Below are 19,226 nucleotides of genomic sequence, written 5' to 3'. Positions count from 1 at the left end.
AACCACTACTGAGATACCCTCTTTCCACCAAAACAATCATCAAAATCGGATCACAAATTTTGAAGTCGGTTAAAACTAGAATTCCGTTGCATATTGTCCATTTATATCGTAGCTCAGATTTAAAAATTGTATACCTGTATACCTGGCTGCAAATTGCGCATCTCCAGCAATTAAGGGGTTATCAGAACGCAGTCGGCAAAAGTTGATTACTTTAATTGTTATCCAATTGGTGATTTCTGTAAGTGCATCTTGACTATCAAGTACCTCATCTCTACACTATTTATTACGAAAAGAACGGGCCAAAATTCAAGGTGTAAAGTCAAAATTATATAATTTATAACCTTATTATAATGAATTAGGGCGCACTTTCAATATTCAGATGAATTTCAGATATATTTAAAAGTGCTTGACAATTCATTGAGAGAGAAGATTGAAATTTAGTAACTCCCGACTTTGACGCGAGATTAAGTCACTCATTGATAACTAGATGTAGCCTGTACTCCACCCCGATCTATAGACATTGTGGTCGTTTTAAATTCGAATTTTATGTAAAAAGTTATTAACATATTTATATTCCATCATATATTGTATGTATCTGATTGAAGGGAGTGCAATCTTATGAAACTATCAAACTCCATTAGCAAAATATTGTAACTATGTAATTTAAATTTGCTATTGTACAGGCGACACATGTATTAAAGTGTTACATATTTGTTATGTGGTATTTTATTTTATCCCCAACTTTAGTGTGTTATTAAAGTCAGGCCACAAAGACGCGGTACAGCGGGAAAAGCGATCCGAGCGCGGACCAGCGGGAAGCTAATGCGTACCGGGGCGTGACACACAGCAGTCCCAAGCGTAGTTCGTGGCAGAATAGCGGCCCCTAAGGCGGCCACGTCTCATTTTCAACACAGATTTTAAAGAATAAACCACATCGCCGTCAGATAACGATAAACAAAATTTTCTGCTTTCATTAGCGTTTTCCGCGTTAGCCCGCTGCTGCCGCTCTGCGTAGACGGTTGCATAAACTCAATGGACTACAACTCGCACACCCGCACCCGCCCCGGGTTCGCCCCGAGCCCGCGGCGCATGAGCTCAGTGTCACAGTTGTTGTTGTAATGGAAGCATAAATGTTACTGCTTAGTTGCAGTCCGTCAGATAGCAGCCTTATTTAAAATCCAGCCGATTCATGAATATGGTAAAAAAAAACCAACTTTGTCACCAAAATATAATAAACAATAAAAAACAAAAATTCATAAATTATCGTCAACATTTTTAAGTAATGTATCCATGTAATTGGCAAGTTTTAACATAGGATTTGCCACTTTTCTACCAATTAATGCGTCATCTTCGGAAAAACTGAACCGCAGTTCTTCAGGCCAAAGTGTACTTGTGGATTTATGTGTAGAAAATTCTTTTGGAAATGTTGTGAGGAGACTTTGCCAGGGCTCGCTTGATGTTGGACGCCAAGTGTCACTGTTGGAAATGTGGTTGAACTCACTTGATGTTGGACACCGAGTACCATAAGTCGAATTGAGTCGGCACTCGTTTGATTTTGCACGCTGAATATCATTGTTGGAATCGCGTCGGCACTCGCATATTGTTGGCCGCCGAAAGTCTATGCTAAAATTGGGCCGGCATTCGCTTGATGTTGTACGCGTGAATGAATGAGAGTTCGAGTTGCATCGGCAACATTCCATGCGAGTATCTTCGCAAATGTGAAATATTATAGGCGTATTGGACATATTTTTCCATACGCTACGACGTGATTTCTTGGACTCCTGATACAATAATTTGAAAGAGGACATTAGATTATGTTACTATCTCTTCGCGTAAGTAATTGCTGACGTATCTATGTGGTTCTGGTCTTTGAAAGTTTTTAGTAACAAACTTTTACAAATACACAAAGTGATAGTAGATATTACTTATTTTAAAAACATTTACCTTTTTTCTAATATTTTTTACTTTTGTAGGTATAGCTGACATCTTTCGATGTTTAATATCGACTGTATCACGCTTAAGCCGAGGCTGCGGTTCATCGTAGTCTTCAGAAATATACTCTATTGGTGAAACGTAGGGCTGCAAAATATGACCTAGAATTAAATTATTTTCATTACAGTACTGAATCTTCTAAATGAATACATATGTCAAATTTAAATACAAGCACTTCAGTTGAATTGTTACGGTATGAAAATTATAAAATTAAATAAAACACACTTACACATTCTGCGCAAACCTCTGCAAAGGACATCACAGGCCAATATTGCCGTCAGGACCTGAGAACTGTACTCGTAATAACAGTTTCCTGAAAAGTAAAATAATTATAAATAGATACACACATTATTGTTCACACACAAGAACACTACATAAACAAAACTATCTTATTGCTAAGAGCGATCTCTTCCAGACAACCTTTGAGGTAGAGGAAAGCTAATCGGAGTGGGAGACGTAGTGTGCCAATGTAAAAACAAATGGATTGTACAAAGGAAAAAGAAATAAAAATCGTACATTACAATTTATCACAAAATGACGATAAATTATACCTACGTAAATATATGTATAAATATACATAAATAAACTTGTGCTTACTAATAATAATTTAATATTGAATTAAATTATTATATTGCTTTATTTTGTTGTGTGCGTTCTTTTAGTTACAGTGTCTTGTATTTAGGTTAGCAAAAAGAAATTTCTGTTAGAAATAAGCAGAACCTTTTGTTTTTATTCCTTTTGTGCAGCCTTAAACGTAAAGGAATCAGTAAGTAAAAGAAGGATTCAGTAAGTTATCCATTTCAGACCTTGGTTCACGATTGCTACCATCCCCGAGGAACCGAAAACGTTCCTTAAGGCATGCCGGAGTACGGGTCATATAGAATATTATAGGGAAAGCTGAGAACGTGCTCCTCACGGTGCAACTTGATGAGCAGCCACTGAAGCGTTCTCCAATATTCAGACACATGACTACACATATACATTTATATCTACTGACCAAGGACGAACGAAAGTAAAATTACCTGTAGTTAATTTAATATATGGAATGTAAGATCGCTTGCTATCGTGTATAACTTATTTTTAATGTAATTTGGAAATTTTATGTCACCATGTGATGAACATATTTGTCTACGCCGTGGATAAAAAAATTGTCTTACCATTATTTATTTTTACGAGTTGGTACGCAAACGAAACAAATTTAGACCACATACTGTACAGATTCATCAGATATTCATGTCTCTCCGCTGAGCCCTGTAAAAGGGTTGTGACGCTGGCGTCTTTGTAATCTAAGTTGAACCTCTGTAAAGGATCCTGCAAGAGTATTGTGACGCTTGCGTCTTTGCATTTTACGTCGAATTCCGTCGCAGAATCCTGTAAAAGTATTGTGACGCTTTTATTTTTGTTTTCTACATCATATTTCTCCACAGAGTCCTTTAACGATGTCGTAACGCTTGCATCTTTGTAACCTATGTCAAATTTTTCTTCCACAAAGTTGTTCAAGAATGACGTGACGCTTCCGTCTTCGACTAAATCTTTGTCAAATTTCACCAATGTGTCATCCTCATGCAACTTTGTGAACTCCTCCAGACACTGTAAGTTGTCTTTCACCGTCTCCAGTTGCAGGTTTATGTTTTCAGCGATAATCTTTCTCGCACATTCCAAACTTTCTTTAATGTCATCTGCCAAATTGGTGTCGTCAGTTGCATCGACAAAATTTTGAGTTTCACACGGGCTGAGTGTTTTAGTAAAATTGGCAATGGACTTTGCTTCCACGTCGTCCGTAGCATTGTGTTTATAGTTGCAGTCGTCGTAAGTTGTGTCAACGATTCTTCTGATGTTCTCCTTGGTTTGGTTGGGAAAATCATGTGATTCCTCTAGGCTCGTAGCGTATGTATCCCCGATTTGATTAATGTCGTGCAATGGGACATTGTGGAAATCGCTAATACTTCGGAAGGAATCGTCAACGTCAATGCGTATATCGCTGGAGAAACGGTCGATGCCGGAGTCGCTCGTCGACAACTCGTCTACGAGCCGCCTCCGCTCGCGTCTATCAAGCAACTCCTGGTGTAGTGATCCCTGGTGTAGTCTATCTTTTAAGTTCTGCGTCGCTTCTATTTGATTTTTTTCTAGTGCTTTGAACTGCTCGTAAAGATACCACGACCTCACCCGGCGAGCCTTTCTGTGAGCCCGCTCTTCTACACTCTTCATTGAATCTACATCTAAAGAAATTATATATATCTTATTAGCTGAAATGAATATCATCTATCGAATATTATATTGAAAGCTATTCAGTCACTTACCTATGGAATCCAAAAAATCCATTATGATTACTAATTAGTTTCCTTCGCACAGATGTCAGTAAATTTTGTTAATGACGGAGTCCAGTGTTTCACATCATTGGTGCGACATTTTTGTATAAAAATCTAAAATTGTAGTTTTCTGCAATTCTGACATTGCTACTCTTACTTCAGTCAAACAGAATGATCTCTTCGGTGAATATTTAACAAGTGCTTCAGCCAGTACACTGGTAACCTCGGCTCGTGAGAATATATCTTTTTATTTTTCTACTCCTCTCACTCAATGATGGTATTGTAAAAACTACGCAATTTATACCAGTTTCTTAGTATAGAGTCATACGAGCTTATTCCGACGGTACCTACCACAACTGCAAAACAGCATTTGAATTGCAGTCGACTCGACAGGTGTCGACAGCTCGCTGCCTTCTAGAGATTGAAGCATAGGCGTATCGACAAAATCTAGATTTTTGCGGATTGGACAAACTAAATTACTTTTTGAACGCTATATGGGCACCGAATAGGATTATCACTCAGACTAAGCATAAGCCTGTCGGTTTTTATTCGATACAAATGTCGTGGCGCTCACGCCGCGCAGCGACCGCGTGCACGTGTCAGGGGGTCTACTCTCGATCTCCGTCCGAAACAATTACTGCCAAATAAGCAATATTTGACCAAATGAAAAGACGCGTGATGCGAAACTTCATACTTGATACTTGTCTTTTAATTTTGGCGAATATTACTTATTTGACAGTAATTGTTTCGGACGGATGTCGGACGGAGATCGAGAGTAGACCCCCAGAGCCCGAACTGTCATGGCAAAATACGCTCTATTTATTTAGCTTTTACGTTTTAACTTAAATGAAAGTCTGGCTTGTCTTTAGTCTACGCGGCGACCGCGCATTTGTATTATTCCGAGTAAATAGAAGTCAGATTCGCCATTAATGTACGTGAAAGCGTGGTCGTGTAACTTGCCGCTGAGGGTTACCCGGTGGTCGCCGTTATGGAAGTAATAATAACGTTGACAATAAAATATCTTTATTTAGGAATTTACAACTTTAAAACAGTGGTATTGTAAGACCACGCGGGTCGCATGTTCCTCAAACCTGCAAGATGTGGAATGGTCTCTCTCCTGAAGTATTTCCGTTGCACTATAAAATAGGGTTCTTGAAAAAGTGAGTCAACCGTGTTTTCAAGTCATGGGCGACGATGACCACCTCCCATCATGTTAGTTTGCCTACTTACTTTACTTAAAAAAAAGTGAACCGACTAAATTTGCTTTTTATCAAAACACATCGAGGACATAACCATAAACATAACTTTGGTAGGTCAATGATTATAGTGTTATATTAGCAATGTACGGGAAAACGACATAGTTTATATTACATCGCATTTAAAACATGTATTATTATTTATTTATTTATAAAGCATTGGTTTCAGAGCCATCAGCTAAATGGTAAGAAATAATCAAGAAACACACAACGTAATATACATAAACTAAAAATTAATTCGTTTAAAATGTAACTACTAAAACCCGCCATATTTTCCATTACATTTGAAAAAAACATGTGCAAAACATGTTTGTTTATGTGTAAATAAAAAGAAAGTGAAGCTGGCAAAATGCCACGCTCGAACGGCTAGTTGCTAAAGACTCAATATGAACAGAACCTTAAGTGGGTGATAGATGTACGAGGTTAAAAATCGCTGTTTTAAAGTTTGCGCTCTTACTCAGCTCGACGTGCGCGACACACGACAGATTAGCTTATAATGTTACGCGGTGTCGTCCACGGAGGAGGTCTTGTGTTATTTGGGAATAATATCATATCACATTTTGAAAACTAAAAAAAGAAGACACTATCGGCGAGTGTGGGTGAAGAACTGGTTTACGAAAAGAGAGCGTTTATCACATGTAAATTTAGTAAGAGAGTTACGTGAACAAAAGGAAGACTTTCGTAATTATTTAAGAATGCCCGAGTCGCTGTACGAAGAACTCTTGCACTTAGTTACACCTATAATGGCTAAACAAGATACCTGCATGAGAAAAGCAATTTAATTTCAACAAAATGGCGGCTCGTGACTTGCGACGCTGCCAGACATGCGAGCCGAGGCGGGCTACGAGCAAAATTTCAAACATGTTTGATCGCTGATGGTTTTAAAATTCGCGTACTTAGGGTGACACACGAGTGAAAAAGGTCGTCGAGCCACAAGTATGCGTATTTACTCGTACGTCTATCACCTACTTAAGACTATGGAATTGTTTTTTTAAGCGGCGATGCAAACGCGATACACGTTTCAAATTATCTTATTTATTTAATATATTTATTAATTTCACTTTTAAATTTACAATCAACAAAACAAAATAACCTGCGTAAACCTATACAGATTTCTCGTATATAATTCTTCAATTTATGCGACATAATCGCCTGTAACTCGCGAGTATCGCGATGCAATTGCGCCTTTCACGAACGCGCGTTTGCATCGCTGCTAAAAGTCGTCGTGTGTAAGTATTCTACGAACAGAATAGACTGGCAGGCTAGTGGCTTCGTGGTAGGTACCATTGCGAATACGTTTTCGGAACTCTTTGATCAAAGAACCTCATCAAGCGTCACCTCTTTCTATAGAAAATTACTCATTTATTGTTTGTTCCAGCTTCTGCAGCTCTTTTTGATATTTTGTGTTTGCATCGATATATTGTCATAACTATGGAAACTAGATTATTGATTAGAGCAAACTTTGTACATATAGGTACTTAGATTCAGTGACTTTCCCAAAGAAGTCCCAAAGGTGTTGAATCCAATCTACCCTCTGGATTAATATTTAAACTCACAGTTAGGCAGAGACTATCGATCGCAACTTAGCAGGATCCTATCCAACCTCTGTTTCACTTATATTCATCCGTATTTTCATACAAGCCTCTTATTCTTCTCAATTTGATCCGAGAATTTTCTTCGTGGCCGTCCTCTTCCAATGATGCCTTCCACGGTAGCTCTATATATTTCTTTCGATAATCTACATTCATTCATCATTAGTGAGGATAAATAAAACAACATAGGTTTACCGCATATCTTATACAATTTGATTAATAGTATAAGTGCGTAAATCATGTTTCTGAAATTATGTAAAAATAACATTCTGTAGATCATAAATATAAAATAAACCGTCTAAAAGTTTCAAATTTCAGATTCTGTAACAACAAATGCAATAGGCGTTACATTTATACATATGTTACATATGTAGCAAAAACAGTTTAACACAATATAGTAAAATTTTGAGCATACTGTGAACGTATCGTTGACTTTTTACTGCAGTAGGTACAACAGCAACGTCGACATAGAATGTTTACGTTATGTTATACATCGATAATGTGGCTGCGTAGTACAATAATATATATATACCTTAACGCTGAACAAAAAAATAAGTTAGCGTTACTAGTTGCAACGGAAATATAGAAGGAAAATGATCAGTAAAAGAAGATAGCGCCACCAGCGGCTTGCCGACTGTAACCAGGGTTGGTTTGCGAAGAATGGACTCCTGAGTTCATTAGCTTGACACTGAAAGGTGATTTACGCTCGGTAATACCGCCACGCTTCATCGGGTGACCCTGCAATGAAGTTCTGATCTGATGATTCTGATCGAATGAAGCCATGTACTCGTCAGTGTCACATATTCGATATCAAATCCTACAATCATCGCCGGAAGATTATTCAGTTGCGAGGTTCACCTTCCGAATCTTATTGGGAACTACCTAATTTAGAAATCACTGTAACTTTTTAAAACGACTTTCGTGTTAAAATATTTCAAACAACTCTATAATAAAGCGCAGGCACAACCGCGAACGCAGCTAAGTTAGCTTAGCTCACGTAGCCGGGGCATCTATTAGTTCGGCTCACACCGCCAACTAAGCTAACTGAAGTGACCCAACGATCCCGCTAAGCTATGTAAAATATGTCGCCTTTCTGCCGCCCCTCCCGCACATATCCATGGAGGAGCACATCACTACTTAATACGTATTTTCTTATCTTAGCTTGGCATGCAACTACGTAAGCTTAGCTAAGGTAGCTTCGTTCACTGTGTGGTCTGCGCTTAACATTTAGTCGAAAGTTTCAAAAGAAAAACATTAGATACACAGGCAGTCTAACTATATACAAACCGTGGTTGCAATAAATGATATTATTATTATATTGTGTATACTGACCCAACTACCCGTATGCTGTGGTATTAGGGCGCCTTCAAATTAGAAGTGCTGCAGTGACGCGTCTGTGGCGCTGCAGCCGCGCCACTACTAACATTCATACAATTCTTACCGCGCGCGCGCGCCACTTCTGCAGTCTAGATACACCCGTGGCAGATTTACAGTCTTGATACACCCAGTGGCGGATTTACAGTCTTAGCCGCCCTAGGCTCCAGGCCATCAGTACCAGCCGCCCCTTTCTCAACACGCATCATAAACTGGTAGACTACATAATGAATTTATTGCCAACTTTTATCGAAATCTATTCAGAAATTCTTGATTTTGCATGCATGGCATGATTTTTTCCGACATCTTCAACATTTATCGTCACATTTCAGCCAAATTACACAAAACCTAAATAAATTATACACCTAAGTACTTATAGCATCCTCTAAATGCACCTACTCGATCTATTTGTACCTACCTACTGGAGCTGTTGACTAAAGCTCAGCGAATTCTATTTAAATCGATGGCTGTACTTTATAAGCACCGTCCTTTTCCCAAGTAACATGTTGTATTTAGTACTTACCCAGCATTCACATAAGTGTACTTTACCTAATGTAAGGCCTTATTATTGAACAATTGAACAGCTTCTTAGTTGTTTTGAACCACATTTACGGACCTATATTATTATTATTATTACCTAAACCTGCCTCATGAATCACTCTATTATTGGTGGAAACCGTATGAAAATCCGTTCAGTAGTTTTTGAGTTTATCGCGATCAGACAGACAGACAGACGCGGTAGTTAAATGATAATATGTAGTGATTATACATTACATTATAGATATGTAACATATTATATATATATATATATAACCTGTGCAGTGCGACCCGCTATAATGTGCGTGAGCCTTTAGATTATTTAGTTACTTTGAGTTATTTTTTGTTATGATCAGTGAATTTTTTGCCACGATTGGCCGCCCGGGCCTACTGGACCTTTTGGCAAATCCGCCACTATACGACACGCGACATACCTAGTATGAAAATTAGTAAGTAGAAGCGCAACTGCCGCGCCATTGCAGCGCTTCTACAAGCGTCTAATTTGTAGGCGCCCTTTGAAGTGGGCACTTGGCATAGCTAAATTTAAAAGGAATTATAATGTTTACCAGAGGAATGACAGTAGGTGGTGGTTTGTCACATGTGTTCCGTATTCGCCGCCAGGTTTCGCATCCATGCGTCTCGGGCTGCAGATACAAATCTACTTTATCTGCCATGAACTCCGTGGAATGATTATAAGTAGCAGCCAGCACGATGTCCAGGCTCTCCTCTGGAATACTGCAAAGAGATATAATGTATAATACATATAGGTACATAGTAAATACTGTAAAGTAATTTTCATGCAGTGGAAAAAAATAAAGCTGTTTTAAGAGAACTTCCGCTTTTAGACTTATCGTAAGTGCATTTGTTAATTAACACACTTCGCTATAAGTAAGTAGTTACAGTAATATATGTAGTCTATGTATACATAATGAGGAAAGGCGCACAGGACCTGTATGGTAACTACATGATACATTATCTTTTAGAAAATCTATGCAATTAGAATACAGTTTGAACGCGATTTGGATTGATATTGATAGACATTCAGATTTATAGCATGAACTTGTATTCGGCTATAAATTGTTCGTATTTACAAAACGAACTTTGTGTAAATATGATCAGGAAATTACGAAGCCAATTCAAAATTTCATTTCATTTCTTGCTTCTTCTCCTTACGTGTCGATTCTGACATTTATATTTGTGAGTACCGGTACTCAGCTACTGACACAGCCTTATCAGTGGCGTTGTACAGGTCCTCGCCTGTTACAGGTGTAGGGACACTCAGGACAAAACAAAAGATGTGCCATAACCTAGGGAGAGACTCCACAAATACATGCGCTCTTACAGCTATAACCCCACCTGTGCATACTCTCCTTGCTTCGGCCGGCTTGGATCCAAAGTCTATTTAAAGACTTCTAATTTCTTGCTTACACTTAGCCAAAGCACACCCCGGACATTCTACACAACAGTCGAAAATTATTTACCTATTACTACTACATACAGCAAGGCTATCTGCACACGCGCAAATGTGTGCGTGAAGTGGCAGGGTTACCCATCCCTTGCTCGTGCTATTAAGTCACGTGGTCAGAGCGGCAACATAGCGAAAATTCTAACGCAAATCTGTTATCTATAATTCTATTATAGAATCCTAATAATTACACTTGTTCATTACGTATTTATATCGATATAATATTATATTTTTCATTAATTCACTAACTAGAATAATATTGGAGATTTATTTTAAAAATATTTTAAAAGCACTTGAAATGTTAGATTTTGGACAGGTACCTTTAAATAACGTAACCAAAGTATTTGAAATTGCGTGTCCAACTTTATCACTACCTGGTTAATAATTAGGTATATTCACTACGCAATATTAATCGGCAATAAAAATTGAAAATTCGAGAACCATTGTAGACTCACGAATGGCTCACGAAGTTATGGCGTCTTATTGTATTGATACAATAAATCTGTATTATATATTACTCTGTACTAAAGAAAACAATAACTGAATGAGTCTCAAACATAATTTTTTTTATTTACTTCGTATCATTTTTCAAAAAACGAAAGAAATTCCTCTCTTTATCCCATTTAGATGATTGATTTTATACAGCCGTACATAGCACAATTCACGACCATTATAGATAGTAACGTAAACTGATATTATATATTAACGTACAAATTTCGTAATGAATAAACGAAAACTATATTCAAATATCAAAGCCGTCTTAGCGCGAAAACGGGTCGCCGACAGCCTTATTCTCGTTCAGTCACCGTGTGACCGTCAATGTGCGGGGCGTGGTGCTGTATCTAAAGCTAGGGAGGGGCGGAGAGTGTCCGTTCTCATTACTTATTAATTCTCTAGCCAAAGTTCATTTTGTAAATATAAACTTGGTTAGTTCCCATTTTTTGCTTAGTCCAAGTCAAAGTTTATTTTATAAATCTAAGCCTGAGCACCCAGTTACACGAAGAGAAACGTGTTCTTGACAGTACATTAATGGTGAGTCTGAATTCTATTAACTTGGCTACAAAATTTAAGTTCCTCTGAATAATATAACTGCGCGGTCGCCGTGCGGATTGACGCGTAGACCAAATTCAAGCCAGTCTCGCCCGCATGCCCGGAATGCTCATTTAAGTTAAAACGTAACTGCTAAATAAATAGAGCGCATTTTGCCATGACAGTTAGACGCACGCGGTCGCTGATCTTTGGCATAGCTTTCAAAATACAGGAATGTAACAGCGAGACGGTCTAGATACAACAACGCTATAAAAAGTATATATCATTTCCACTACATCAGGAAGTATGCCTTACATTTTTAATATTTTATATTTGTAAAATCTTGTACTCGTAATCTATTTCGCCTCCGTATATTACGTCCGTACGATGTCGTGCGGACGCTCCGGGCTTCGCCCTCCGCGGCACACCCCGGACACTCCATACAACGGTCGAAAGTTATTTACCTACTACTACTACATACAGCAATGCGCTATCTGCACACGATCAAATGTGTGCGTGAAGTGGCAGGGTTATCCATCACCAGAGAATAAAATTAAAGGCCGGCGCAGAGTGACGTCGCGGCATGGCACGGCACGGCAAAGGATTTTATTTTTGATCAAGTTATTTTTATCCTTATTTCATCGAGGTTAGAATTCATATTACTTTATTTCGATACAATTATACCGCGGCACGTCGTGGCATGCCGCAAGACGCCGCGGTATGCCGCGGCACATCGTGGCATGCCGTTTCATTCCACAGACGTCCCGCAAGTCACGTCGGTCACAGAATTATGACAATTAAACTAATTGAAATAAGGTTTGAAACTAGTGCGGCGGCGATTTCGGCGAATGGCGCGCAGCGAATGTGCCGCGGCATGCCGCAACGCGCTTCGGCATGCCGCGACGCGCTTCGACATGCCGCGGCATGCCGTGCCGTGCCGCGACGTCACTCTGCGCCGGCCTTAAGAGAACGGACACTCTCCGCCCCTCCCTAGTTTTAGATACCGCACAACGCCCTGCACATTGCCGGTCACATTCACTGAACGACAACAAAGCTGCCGACGAGCCGATTTCGCGCGAAGACGGCTTTGATATTTGAATATAGTTTTCATTTATTCATTACGAAACTTGTGCGTTAACATAAAACATCATTTTACGTTACTATTTATAATAGTCGTGAATTGTGTGGTGTACGGCTGTTTATCATCATTTTCTGAAAGATGAAACGAAGTAAGTAAAAAAACTTATGTCTAAGACTCATTCAGTTATAGTTTTCTTCATTTATTTACTGCAGAGTAATATATGTATAAAAAATACAGATGTATTACATCAATATAATGAGATATTTTTCATTAATTCACTAACTAGAATAATATTGAAGATTTATTTAAAAAATATATTAAATGCACTTAAAATGTTATATTTTGGGTAGGTACTTTTAAATAAGGTAACCAAGGTACACCTGAAACTGCGTGTCCAAGTTTATCATTACCTAGTTAACAATTAGGTATATTCACTACGTAATATTTATCGGTAATAGAAATTGCTAATTCGAGAAACCTTGTCTATTAGCTCACGAAGTTATGGGGTCTCATTATATTGATATAATAAATCTGTATATTATATATTACTCTCATTGACTTACAATTATATGGACGTCTGGTCCGCGCTAAAAAGTGTCCGCACTTGTAAGGCGCTAAAATCGTATACAGAGCGCCAAACTCCGCTTTAGTCTTCATTTGTTCTACTGACAGCGCAATACTGCGATGACATTACAATTTAAATTTCGAATAGGTTGACTTGGGACATTTTTTTCGTGGTTTTTGTATTAGACCCGTCGTCCATTTATTTGTAAGTCAATGATTACTCTGCACTAAATAAATTAAAAAAAAAAAACAATAACTGAATGAGTCTCAGACATAAGTTTTTGTTTAATTACTTCGTTTCTTCTTTCAGAAAGTGAAAGAAACTCCTTTCTATCCTGTGTAGATGATGATAAATAGCCGAACACAGCACAATTCACGATCATTATAGATAGTAACGTACAATGATGTTATATATTAACGTACAAGTTCCGTAATGAATAAATGAAAACTATATTCAAATATCAAAGCTGTAGCTATCAAAGCGCGAAAACGGTGCACCGACAGCCTTGTTGTCGTTCAGTCAATGTGACCGTCAATGTGCGGAGCGTGGTGCGGTATCTAAAGCCAGGGAGGGGTGGTAAGTGACCATTCTCTTTACTTTTTTTTTATTCTCTGTCCGCGGACATCGGCCTGGGGCCTCGGAAGTATGACTTTGTTATAAAAAATTAAAATAGCTCTTTAATGGCGGCCATGTTTAAAAATGGTAAAATATATTTTGACCACTAATCATTATCAGATAATCCTAGAAATCTTTTCGTACCAATTTTCCTGCCTGAGCAAAGCATGATTTTTCGACAGTCATACATATATTATACATAAAAAAAGAACGCTTGTATGGCAGCTACCTACATCGAAAAACAGTGGAAGCAAAATTTTTACCCCAAATTATTATTGAAGCCATGCCATTTTCAATCGAATTAGAAGAAATTTTTCTCTACCGCCAAAAAAGTTTGCATGGCACCCGTATTGAAAAATGGCGAAAAATAAATTTTGACCGCAAATTATTATTAATCACCCATAGAGACCCTGACATGCCGATTTTCAGTCGTATTAGAGGAAATTTTTATCTGCCGCTAAAAATGTTGTATGGCAGTCATTGAAAAAATGGTGAACAATAAATTTCGACCGTATATTATTATCATACGCTTATAGAGACTCCCACATGCCGATTTTCAGTTGAATTAGAGCAAACTTTTATAAACGCATGTATAGTGGCTTTATTGAATAATGGCGAAAAACTAATGTTGATCATAAATCATTATCAAGTACTCCTAGAGACCCCCCACGCCAATTTTCATAGGGATCAGACCAATTTTTTTTCTGCCGCCAAGAAACGCTTGTATTTTTGATAATTTATTTAGTAAAAATATTTTGCGGTAAATAAGTAATTTTCATTGCAATTGATGAATTCAAAGGTGTCCCAGGCGGGTTCAAAGCTGCCCGAGGTGTAAGGCAGCTTTGAACATTTGAGTTCCGTCACACAAATGGGAATTCTGACAGTATGCACATTATACAATTTTTAATCGTGCTTATTATGAATTAATAAAATAAAAAAAAGCCAATTAGTAGATCTACCTACTGCAGCAAACAAAACAAATAATAACGATTTAGCATTTTAGCCTGATAGATTTCAACCAGAGATGTGAAAAATATTCAAATGTGCCCTCTTCACCCCTATATATTGTTTTAATATAATAAATTGTTGTGGATTGTCTAGAAATGTAGAAAGGATATAAAGATATCTTAAGTGGAATATTGAGCTAGTTGCATTTTCCTGTGATCCACAGATCATCCGTAGGTGCCTATGGTATATATGTGGATACACCTAGACCACTAGAATTAGAATTACCCTTACGAGAAAGGATGGAAAAAGCTTAGTCTTCTTATACTAGCTAAAGTATGATGGCAAAAGAGCCGGTCTCCCCAGTGGCATCCATGCTTCTCCTTTGTAGTTAAAACAATGTCTTTTGAGAGAGTGCCCTCTTTCCTCAAATCGGGAAGAAGACCTTTGTTCCTCACTTGCTTCACTCCGGACATTTTTAGTATAACAAAGCCGAATTGTTTTGGAATAACAAATTTATATAAATAACCTAAAAATGAAATGCAAGTAATTTTATGACTTCCATGACAACAACCATAGATAAATATGTAAAAACGAAGAAAACAGCAAATCTAAAGGAGACGAAAAACATTGATCAAACAAAAAGCATATTTGGAAAAAAAAAATTGTAGGTACATGAATGCTCCTAACACAAAGGATCTGAAATTCTGAACGCATACGCAACGCTATGGAAAAGGCGAACTATATAAATGTTGCTATGTTGTGGTTATATGCTATAATATTTCACACTTAGCTATATTTTATAATTATAGGAGAGGACTTATAATTTAATTAAAAGAACGGAAATAATAAATTACGTAATAATCGTTTAATAATTTAATTTACCATTAAAAAAACATGAATTTATCACGATAAACAAGCGTCACGACGCTTGTTGCTTTGTCTATAAAATGAGACTAGAATTAATATTTAGAAGGAAAAAATATTTAAAAAATAGCAACATTAATGAAACATCCCCACCACAATCCTTCAAACATCCGGTGCGTTTGTTCCGGTCGCCATGAAATGAAGAAATCCGTCGCCATATTTGATTCATCACTTGTTCGTGTGTGATGCCAGTTGGCTTCTTCGTACTTTCTGTCTGTGAAATACTGTGAAAACAATATTTTTCAATATTAAACTGTAACGCAAAAGTACAGCTACCAAAATGAGTTACGGGAGACCACCGCCCCGTATAGATGGAATGGTGTCCTTGAAAGTGGATAATCTCACGTACCGCACGACCCCAGAAGATCTACGGCGTGTATTTGAGAGATGTGGCGAAGTGGGTGATATTTATATTCCCAGAGATCGATACACGCGTGAAAGCAGAGGATTCGCATTTGTCAGGTAAGAACTGTTCCATTATACTCGAAAACTAATTTCATGACGTCATTAACTTACCGGCAAAAAATACCATGCCGTTCATTTGTAATAGCTGTAAATCATCACGTTACGAAGTTACTTCATTATGTAATTATTTCATGGTAGGTTTTACGACCGCCGAGATGCCGAAGAAGCCCTGGATTCCCTAGATGGCCGCATGTTGGACGGCAGGGAACTTCGGGTGCAAATGGCTCGTTACGGACGGCCCTCTTCTCCATACCGAAGCAGATACGATCGTAGACGCAGGTAAGTAACCAAAGACGTTTTCTGTAGAACATTATTTTCTTTCATACTTCTTTCAACAGCAGCAGACCACTGCCTGGAATGCCATTTTTGTTTTATGTCACTCTTTGTGCTATTGTTGACTTGCAATTAATTATTTCATTATTGTGTGGTTCTATGTGTTGTATTTGGCTGACAAAGTTCAATTGCAGTTTATTTCAAAAAATAACACAGCATACTTCAGTTATTTTTGTGACTGCTACAATTTCACAGCACTATAATACACGGTCTTCTTTTGGAGGTTTTTGTGGAATAAAATTTCCATGCATGTTTTAAGAATGCAGGATATAGAAAAATAAATAGTGGACTAACATTGTTTGTTACGATGGTGTTTTAGCAAGTCCCGTTCGTCTGGCCGTAGGTCTCGTTCGCGCTCGCGACGCCGCTCGTACTCGCGCAGCCGCAGCCGTTCCAGGTCTCGTTCGCGCTCTGATTCCAAGAGTTCCCGTGGTCGCTCCAGGAGCCGCAGCCGCAGAAGTTCGCGCTCTCGCTCCCGCTCCAGGCATTGAACTACTTCAGTAAGTACAGTACATACCGAGTCCATATATGGAAATGTGTTAAATTCAATTTGATTACTTATATCACCTCTTGCATTAATAATTATAGGTAATTTATAAAAAAAATTAAATGTGCTGGCTCTGGCCAAACAGTTACCATGCCAATCTGCCATACAGAGTCCCGGGTTCAATACCCAGACCAGAGGAAATAAATGTATGTAAATAATGTAATAATGGCACAGAAGGTTGATGTTAACAGTACGAGATCGTCAGGGTCTGCAATTAGCATGGGTGTCCTACAAGGTTCAATTCTAGGGCTATTTTTGTTTTTAGTTTATATTAATGACTTACCTAGCCTTATGGAGGGTATAAAACATGAGATAGTATTGTTTACTGATGATATTTCCTTATTATTTAAAGTTAAAAGGCACCAATGTTTCTACGACGATGTGAACAATGCTATATCTAAAGTAGTTGATTGGTTTGCTGTTAATAACCAACTCCTTAATGGAATAAAAACAAAATTGTGTGAAATTTACATTACCCAATGTTAGAGAGACTGTTGCAAACACTGTAGGTAGAAACGAAAAATTGAATCTTGTGGATACAGTTGTATTTCTATAAGTCCTCATATAAGTAAGTTATCAAAATGGCTCGGCTCTGCAGTGTACGCAATTAAAAAAATAAGGAAACTTTCAGACGTCGAAACCGCTAGATTGGTTTACTTCAGCTACTTTGACAGTCTAATGACATACGGCATTTTGTTTTGGGGTAATGCCGCCGATATCAATAGAATCTTTGTCCTGCAGAAATGTTCAGTTAGGGCAATTTACAATCTGGGCCCCAAAGTATCTGAGAGATAAGTTTAAGGAAATTAACATTCTTACACTAGCCTCACAGTACATTTATGAAAATGTAATTTATGTTAAAAGGAATAGTAAAAGTATGAAAAATAGTGACAGACATAACATTAATACGAGGAATAAAAATAAACTAGCTCTTCTTGACAGTCGTCTTCACAAAGTAAAAAAATCATTTATGGGGCAATGTATGCGCTTCTATTACAAAATTCCGGTTGATATACAAAATTTGCCTTTCACGAGGTTTAAAACTGTAGTGAAACAAAAGCTTTATACTAAAGGTTGTTATATACAACTTGCGTATTTGGATGACAAAAATCTGTGGTAGTAACCCGTTTAGCTCATGGAGGTAATCTCAATCAAATAAAAAAATATATATATTGTAAATGTTGAATGTGTGCAAATGTTATTTACAAAGAGCAACCCCTAGAGTTTCTTGCTCATTCTTCTCGGGGGCATCTGCCTTACGAATGAGCGGTAGAGTTTAACCATTGTGATGATTTAAAGTGTAATAATGCTTACCTATGAAATAAAGATTAATTTGAATTTGTATAACCTACATTTATTTCTCTCGTGAATTTGGTTGCAATTTGTGGTTGTCCATGTGTGTGTCCATTTCACCCACGACACAGGGTTTCCCGAGTACAGGGCTATGTTGAGTGTGAGTGCATTATTATTATATTACAACACAACATTGGTGAAATCAGTAGGTGTTAATTTATCATATCGCACGTATTTGGCACATGAGAACTAATATAATAATATTATCTCAATTACTACATTATATTTTATCTCAAAAATGGCATTATATATCATTTTTATACAATTTAATTTAAAAGTGACATTGTCGTTCTGTCACTTTGAAATTAAATTGTATATGAATGTGATATATATATATATGTATATCGCCGTTTTTATATAATACTATTTTTTTTAACGCACTCTCAGCCCTGCACTAAGGCAACCCTGTGTCCTGGATACCATGGAAATACATAGACAACCACACATTACACCCAAACTCATGAGAGAGAGAAATAAATGTAGGCCAAACAAATATTTCTCCTGGCCCGGGTACCGAACCTGGGACCTTGCAAGGCAGATCAGAATGGTAACCATTCAGCCACAGAGGTTGTTGAAATGTTAGTTATCATGTGCGATATTTTCATATTATTCAGTTCATGTTAACTGTTTATATTTTCTTACTCATTTACTATTTTCTTCCAGGTAAAGAGTATGAGTACCGTGAGAGTGCTGAAGTGCTGGCCTGTATGACTCCAGCAGCCTTCAGCCAAGGTACTACCACTCATTTACTCTCATTGCCATCCCAGACCTACTATGACCATCATAGTGGCAACATTTTGATGTAACAAATTATCTTTTAAGTTCCTTTAAAGTAGGTTGA

At 37.7% G+C, this 19,226-nt stretch overlaps 3 protein-coding genes across 4 annotated transcripts; 1 reads left to right on the top strand and 2 right to left on the bottom strand.

The window, feature by feature from the left end:
- Positions 1 to 1,222: 1,222 nt before the first annotated feature.
- LOC113240007 lies at positions 1,223 to 4,314 on the bottom strand. The gene is made up of 5 exons (XM_026477200.1): positions 4,293 to 4,314; positions 3,150 to 4,211; positions 2,222 to 2,305; positions 1,945 to 2,093; positions 1,223 to 1,781 (listed from the first exon to the last, which is right to left on the bottom strand). Exons 1-5 carry the CDS (start codon positions 4,312 to 4,314, stop codon positions 1,254 to 1,256), a joined length of 1,845 nt encoding a protein of 614 aa, XP_026332985.1. The 3' UTR covers positions 1,223 to 1,253.
- Positions 4,315 to 7,398: 3,084 nt separating this feature from the next.
- On the bottom strand, positions 7,399 to 15,248 carry LOC113240059 (uncharacterized protein C1orf194). The gene is made up of 3 exons (XM_026477267.1): positions 15,055 to 15,248; positions 9,627 to 9,795; positions 7,399 to 7,887 (listed from the first exon to the last, which is right to left on the bottom strand). The coding sequence occupies exons 1-3, from the start codon at positions 15,234 to 15,236 to the stop codon at positions 7,747 to 7,749; spliced, it is 492 nt and encodes a 163-aa protein (XP_026333052.1). The 5' UTR covers positions 15,237 to 15,248; the 3' UTR covers positions 7,399 to 7,746.
- A 589-nt stretch (positions 15,249 to 15,837) lies between these two features.
- Positions 15,838 to 16,985, top strand: LOC113240012 (serine/arginine-rich splicing factor 2). 2 transcript variants are annotated; one of them, XM_026477206.1, is made up of 3 exons: positions 15,838 to 16,149; positions 16,291 to 16,431; positions 16,805 to 16,985. In XM_026477206.1, exons 1-3 carry the CDS (start codon positions 15,968 to 15,970, stop codon positions 16,974 to 16,976), a joined length of 495 nt encoding a protein of 164 aa, XP_026332991.1. In that variant the 5' UTR covers positions 15,838 to 15,967; the 3' UTR covers positions 16,977 to 16,985. The 2 variants fall into 2 exon arrangements, with proteins under 2 accessions (XP_026332991.1, XP_026332992.1); XM_026477207.1 differs by having other exon boundaries at positions 15,844 to 16,149; positions 16,829 to 16,985.
- The last annotated feature ends 2,241 nt before the right edge of the window (positions 16,986 to 19,226 follow it).

Source organism: Hyposmocoma kahamanoa, unplaced genomic scaffold, assembly GCF_003589595.1.
Source record: "Hyposmocoma kahamanoa isolate Upper Pololo Valley unplaced genomic scaffold, ASM358959v1 119, whole genome shotgun sequence".
Classification (NCBI taxonomy): domain Eukaryota; kingdom Metazoa; phylum Arthropoda; class Insecta; order Lepidoptera; family Cosmopterigidae; genus Hyposmocoma; species Hyposmocoma kahamanoa.
This window is presented reverse-complemented; position numbering and strand designations above follow the sequence as displayed.

Coding starts and splice junctions, on each gene's coding strand:
- LOC113240007 (XM_026477200.1), bottom strand. CDS start 4,314: ATGGATTTTTTGGATTCCATAG. Junction 4,212..4,292: donor GGATTTTTTGGATTCCATAG/GTAAGTGACTGA, acceptor TAATTTCTTTAG/ATGTAGATTCAATGAAGAGT. Junction 2,306..3,149: donor ACTCGTAAAAATAAATAATG/GTAAGACAATTT, acceptor TTTACTTTTCAG/GAAACTGTTATTACGAGTAC.
- LOC113240012 (XM_026477206.1), top strand. CDS start 15,968: ATGAGTTACGGGAGACCACCGCCCCGTATAGATGGAATGGTGTCCTTG. Junction 16,150..16,290: donor AGAGGATTCGCATTTGTCAG/GTAAGAACTGTT, acceptor ATTTCATGGTAG/GTTTTACGACCGCCGAGATG. Junction 16,432..16,804: donor AGATACGATCGTAGACGCAG/GTAAGTAACCAA, acceptor ATGGTGTTTTAG/CAAGTCCCGTTCGTCTGGCC.
- LOC113240059 (XM_026477267.1), bottom strand. CDS start 15,236: ATGTCCGGAGTGAAGCAAGTGAGGAACAAAGGTCTTCTTCCCGATTTG. Junction 9,796..15,054: donor AGCTTTTTCCATCCTTTCTC/GTAAGGGTAATT, acceptor ATCTCTTTGCAG/TATTCCAGAGGAGAGCCTGG. Junction 7,888..9,626: donor CACCTACTGTCATTCCTCTG/GTAAACATTATA, acceptor ACTTCATTGCAG/GGTCACCCGATGAAGCGTGG.